Source organism: Lactuca sativa, chromosome 7, assembly GCF_002870075.4.
Source record: "Lactuca sativa cultivar Salinas chromosome 7, Lsat_Salinas_v11, whole genome shotgun sequence".
Taxonomy (NCBI): Eukaryota; Viridiplantae; Streptophyta; class Magnoliopsida; order Asterales; family Asteraceae; genus Lactuca; species Lactuca sativa.
Window position 1 is genome coordinate 156,033,330 of NC_056629.2, and position 6,868 is coordinate 156,040,197.

Sequence of the window (6,868 nt, forward strand, 5' to 3'; positions counted from 1 at the left end):
AATTATAAAAATGCATAAAAAAAATACTTAGAGATCACAAAACTTTTTTTTGAAAAAATCGCAGCTTTTTATACAAAATCGGTGAAAAAATATTTGAATTTTTTTTTTACAAATATATATATATATATATATATATATATATATATATATATATATATATATATATATATATATATATATATATATATTGGGAGAACTTTAACAAAAACCTGCGATTTTTTATAAAAAAAATTTAAAATTTTCTTTTTGTGATCTCTAAGTATTTTTTTTATGTATTTTTATGATTTTTAGGGTTTTTTTGTTTTCCATAGAACCTAAACCTATATATATATATATATATATATATATATATATATATATATATATATATATATATATATATATATATATATATATATATATATATATATATATATAAGTAGGTTCCTTTGAGATTCTAAAAAAAAAAGAGATTTTGAGATTAAACCTCAGTCACACATTTCTGATCTACCGCTTTAGTACTCCGGTGTATCGGCTTGACGGGATAGGTATATTCATATATGATTATGCAATGCCACCACCTCCATTCTCCCACACCACCTTCCCAACCAACACACCAGCCACCACCCATCACCACCACTACCACCTTCACCATCAACCGACTTCAGGACTACCATCTCCATCACCTCTGCCATGACTACCTTTTCTGTCACCAACCACCATAATCATATATGGCTAGTACACCTTAGAAATGCCAACTCATTTTGTTTCGATAATTGAAAAATGTTAATATTCGTTGTGGTATTTCATAGCTTAAATGTTGATCTTGATGGCATGGACCTCAAATTGTGAGTATCACTTTATATTGTCAAGTTTTATGTGTCATTGTAATTCCATTTATATCAAGATGTTGTCTTTTGAAAAATCTACCCAACTATAGCGTCGTACTTTCAAAGTTGAATGGTGTAATAAGAAAAAACAAAAGTAGGATGCTATGATAATCAAACCAACTCAAATACATTGCTATTTTTGAATTAACCAGATGTACTCTTTGTAATAAGGAATTAATTAGTTACTATGAGAATCATTTTCCATTGGCCGAGTGTCAATATAATGTCTAAATAAGAAACGTGAATAAGAAAAGTAACCGAAAGTATAATGCTCTAATTTCGTAGATTATTTTATATAGCCTTAAAAACAAATGATAGAGGTGCTCAGGTGCAACGCTGTAATAGAAAGAATGAATGTAAGGCAATATAATACATAAATCAATGAAAGTTTATTATTTTTTCTTGAATTTACCCATGCATTAAATTCTTAAAATTGAAATAACGTCCACATGTATCATTAAAATTGCAAGAGGTGTCATTTAAAGAAGGAATAAAAGCCATATGATCTTTATGGAACTCTTCGAGCATGTATATATTATTTGATTAAAAGAATTTGACCTACTTTTATATTATTATTTTGTCATTTTTTGAGGGTACTCCAAAGGGAGGGAGAGTGATTCCTTTGCCTTAAACTCAACCGTGTTGAAGTTCCAGATTTCAAGCACTTTTCTGAAACATAAATAATGTTCTTGCAACATGATAGATATATTTATTATAAATAGAGTACTTCATTTTTACCAACAATAGCAATATGTGATACATATCTTTATTGATAATAGCAATGCACTTTCATTTCTTTACTTTGATTAACTTCCATGGATCGTGCTAATTTGTACGGGCTTTAGAACGTACCTATATATATATATATATATATATATATATATATATATATATATATATATATATATATATATATATATATAGAAGTTCAGGTTCATTTGAGACCATTCTAATTTTGTGAGACCGTAAGACTAAATCTAAAAATAATTTTAAAATGCAAAATAAATGGAAAAATCCAAAAATTCTTCTTTTAAATATTATTTTCGGAACATGAATTAACTAATAAAAAATAATAAAAATACTTTTTTTTTTAAAACTACGTGAAATATTGTAATAGAATATTACATTGACATATTCTAAAAAGTAATTTTAAAATGCAAAATAAATGGAAAAATCTAAAAATTATTTTTTTTAAATATTATTTTCGGAACTTGAATTAACTATAAATAAATAAAAAACGTTAAAAAAAATATCCCACTTTTTTTTGAAAAATACGTGAAATATTCTAATTCAATATTACACTGTACATATTCTAAAAAATAATTTAAAATTGCAAAATAAATGGAAAAATCTAAAAATTGTTTTTTAAATATTATTTTCGGAACTTGAATTAACTAAAAAAAATTAAAAAAAATAAAAAAATGCGTCTCACGGTCTCACAAAATTAGACCGTCACACATGAACCTAACCTCTATATATATATATATATATATATATATATATATATATATATATATATATATATATATATATATATATATATATATATATATATATATATATATATATATATATATATATATATATATATATATATATATATATATACACACACGAACTTTTAGATCTTGGATAATATAAGTTTTGAGTGATATAAGTGTGAGGTATTCCCTATGTAAAAGTAAAAAAGTCAATAAAAGTATAGCTTGTATTTTTGTAGTCTTTGACCGTGATGAGTAGGTGACATTTAAGATGCCAACAAACATTATGATCAATATAATATGGGATGGCCGGTTCTTGGAGACACTACTAATAAAAGTCAATGCATAGAGAAAATGGGTATCTTTATACTATAAGTTACTTCAATTTATTGATAGTTTTTGGAAGCCTCGGTTTTAATTCATCTTATATTACTTTTAATTATATTTCGGATGACATTTAATTCTTTCTCTTCAAGTAATGTATGGTAAAGGTGACAAAGAGGATGGATGCAGCAACATCCGTTTAATCAACACTTCAACACTTTTCTCCCGTTTCATCATTTAACTAATTTTTTTAGAAGACTTCACATTAAACCCTACTCTTAAACCATATTTGAACCATCAACCTGTTATTGAAATTTCCCCATTAACCTATCTATCCGGATTCACAGAGTACAATATATCTTTATTTGTAATAGGATTAGAATACACAATTTGTTTACATGGAGTGTTTCCTGTGTTAATTATGTCCCCAAGGTTAATTTAAGATGGGGAACACCCGAACATCACCAAAAAAAGTGGCTTTCCATTGTCAATTCTACCATTTATTTCCCTTTTCACCATCCTTGTTGTCATCGCTAATACTAATCGTTTTTTTTTTACTGAATGGTATGTTGCGATGCAAGCTGAGTCACAATTGGTGCCCTCCTATACGCTGGTTAACATTGGTGGAGTATTCCACAAGCTGGATTCTGTTTTTACAAAGTGTTGCATGTGCCAAGGGATGCCAAATTTACACTAAAAGCAATATGATGGGGTTGTAAGATACCTTGAGGCTTGAACTGAACGTACTTAACTGTTACATTATTGGTTTTAATTTGGAGGTTCATGGTTTCTTTTGACTATAAATAGAGAGACAGGGAGTGTCAATAAGCACCAATTCAATATATAGATAAGATAACAATTGAGTATAACTTTTTACAACATAGCAGTTCAAAAATTTTCGAGTTTCTTCTAGTCTGGGCTGCAATGGCTCAGTCGATGGTTTGTCATGTTATGTTAGTTGTGATATTCATACTGGTGGCTCTTGCTGAGGCCCAAACTCCACCAGGAATTAACAACCCTAGCCATGCAACTTGTAAGGATCCGAGTTACAAAGAATGCCATAATTTGGTGCATGTTTGTCCTAAGTTTTGTCCAGATAGCTGTACTGTTAATTGTCAATCATGCAAACCTGTTTGTGGTGGCGACATTGCACCATCACCACCAGTTTACACACCTCCAACACCAACATCGAAACCGCCGACACCATTGTCACCACCTCCCACCACACCTTCACCACCAACAGAGTCCAAACCACCAACCTCTCCTTCTCCACCGATAGAGCCCACACCTTCAACACCAACACCGTCATCATCACCACCTCCACCAACCCCTTCACCACCAACTCCCTCCTCACCACCTCCCACCACCCCTTCTCCACCAACAGAATACACACCTCCGACACCAACACCATCCTCACCGCCCCACACCACCACCCCTTCATCACCAACAGAGTCCACACCACCAACACCAACAACATCCATACCACCTCCCACGACCCCTTCACCACCAATAGAGTCCACACCTCCAGCATCAACTCCATCCACACCACCTCCCACCACGCTTTCACCACCAATAGAGTCCACTCCTACAACACCAACTCCATCCACACCACCTCCCACCACCCCTTCACCACCAATAGAGTCCACACATCCAGCATCAACGCCATCCACACCACCTCCCACCACCCCTTCACCACCGACATCCACAACTCCAACACCAACACCATCCTCACCGGCTCCCACCAACCCTTCACCACCAATAGAGTCCACACCTACAACACCAAGTCCATCTACTCCACCTCCCACCACCCCTTCACCAACAACAGGGTCCACACCTCCAACACCAACACCCTCCACACCACCTCCCACCACCCCTTCACCACCAACATCCACACCTCCAACACCAACACCATCCTCACACGTGCCTCCTACATGGTCTGCTCCACCTTCTAAAACAAAAAAAGTCAAATGCAAAAACCAAAACTACCCAAAATGCTACGCCTCCGAACATGTCTGCCCTGCTTCTTGTCCTGGTCAATGTGAAGTTGATTGTGTTACTTGCAAGCCAGTTTGCAGTAAGTTCTTCATAACTCTCATTTTTCATTTTATTTATAAATACTAAAAAATCATGTATGTCTAAGATTCACATTGACATCAAATTATTGAGGTTTAACTCCATCATTTACAAATGTATGCTTTATGGTTAAATATTAGGTTAACACAACTATCATTTGATCTCTAAAGTGCTTCTACATTTGTCTTGTACAGATTGTGATATGCCTGGAGCAGTGTGTCAAGATCCTCGTTTCATTGGTGGTGACGGCATCACTTTCTACTTCCATGGAAAGAAGGATCAAGATTTCTGCCTTGTCGCCGATAACAACCTCCACATCAATGGCCACTTCATTGGCAAGAGAAACAGAAACATGGGCAGAGACTTTACTTGGGTCCAATCTATTGGGATTCTTTTCGACAACCACAAAGTACAACTCAGTGCGCAAAAGACTTCTTCTTGGGATGACACCATTGATCGAATCTCTGTTACATTTGATGGGAAAAACATCTTTCTCCCAAAAACCGAAGGTGCCAAATGGCAATCTTCTACGACATCAATCACTAGGATTGATGACACCAATCATATAGTTGTTGAAGTTGAAAACCTCTTCAGGATCACAGCCAAAGTGGTTCCCATAACAAAAGAAGAATCAAGAATCCATAAGTATGATATAACCAGTGACGATTGCTTTGCCCATCTCGATTTGAAGTTCAAGTTCTTCTCCTTGAGTAACGAAGTGGATGGAGTTCTTGGACAGACTTATAGGAATGACTATGTGAGCAAGGTGAAGATGGGGGTGTTAATGTCTGTGATGGGAGGAGATAGTAAGTTTGTGAGTACCAATTCATTTGCAACTGATTGTTCTGTTGCTAAGTTTAAGGGTAGCCAGGAAGACAGTTCTTCATTGAACTTGCAGTTGCCAAGCTTGAGTTGCCAAAGCGGTATAGAAGGGCGAGGTGTCGTATGCAAGAGATAGAGTTTTCTTGTTCTTGATATTACAATACTTATATTTTTAGTACGTCGTTTGATGGTGTAATAAAGAATTAATAATAAAATGAAGGAACCTTTTCCAAGATAGCTAGACTTTTCTCGATCTTGTTACTAGTTATTACAATACTTATACAACAATTCAATTCCAATTTCCAATACTACAATTTTATACACTCAAAGTATTAATTAAACCTAAATATCGCATACTCATACTGTATATAATACATTCAATTCCAATTTCCATTTCATTTTACATGTACAATTCCACTTTCATATTCCAATTTCATACAATTAAACATAGAATACATCCAAATCCAGTTTCATACAAATATATACAAATCTAAATACAAAATCAAACAATCATGCCCAACAAATTTCATCATTCATATAGTAGGCATTTTCAAAGAATTATAAACATGAAATCAAACAAGATATATCAAATTTCACATTTTCATACAACAATATCCAACCAAAAAAAAAGAATAGAAAAAAAAAACTTACCTTTTCTGTGGCAATGGGTGGTGTGGTGGCCGGAAGTAATAAGTCGGTAATGGGTGGAAGTGGGAAGTTGACGTGGTCACTGGAAAACAATCGATATCAGGAAAAAAACTGAAAAATAAAAAAACCTTACCTGGAACTGTGGTGAACGGACGTCGCAATAGACGTCGTCGCAGGTGGTCAAACCTCCGGTGTAGTCGGCGGTGAAGACGAGTGGTCGGAGGTACTCTGGACGGACAATCGGAGAGAGAGAAAGAGAGATTTTGGTGTGGCGATGCAACTGAGAGGGGGTCGAACGAAGCAGATAAGTTAAAACCCTATACCGACGACATGTCGTCGGTATAGAGTTAAGTCACAAGACGTTGAATAATCTTTTCGTAAATAAAAAATAAAATAAATAAGAATATATTTACCGACGACAAGTCGTCGGAACTGAGTCGACACTGAGTATCACACATGCAGATCACTATCATTCTATACCGACGACTTGTCGTCGAGATAGCCCATGAAAACTGACGTCGTTTCTATTTTCTATAAAATGGAATATAAATAAATAAAACTATATTTGACGTAAGCTATACTATATAGTCTGCAAATTTTTTGTAGTGACGATTTCCATCCATAGTTAGTTAAACAATTTTTTTCCTGATT

General features: G+C 34.0%; 1 protein-coding gene across 1 annotated transcript; it reads left to right on the forward strand.

Moving 5' to 3' along the window:
* The first annotated feature begins 3,509 nt into the window (after positions 1-3,509).
* On the forward strand, positions 3,510-6,658 carry LOC111900390 (vegetative cell wall protein gp1). Its single transcript, XM_023896279.3, has 2 exons — positions 3,510-4,748; positions 4,942-6,658. Exons 1-2 carry the CDS (start codon positions 3,599-3,601, stop codon positions 5,703-5,705), a joined length of 1,914 nt encoding a protein of 637 aa, XP_023752047.2. The 5' UTR covers positions 3,510-3,598; the 3' UTR covers positions 5,706-6,658.
* The last annotated feature ends 210 nt before the right edge of the window (positions 6,659-6,868 follow it).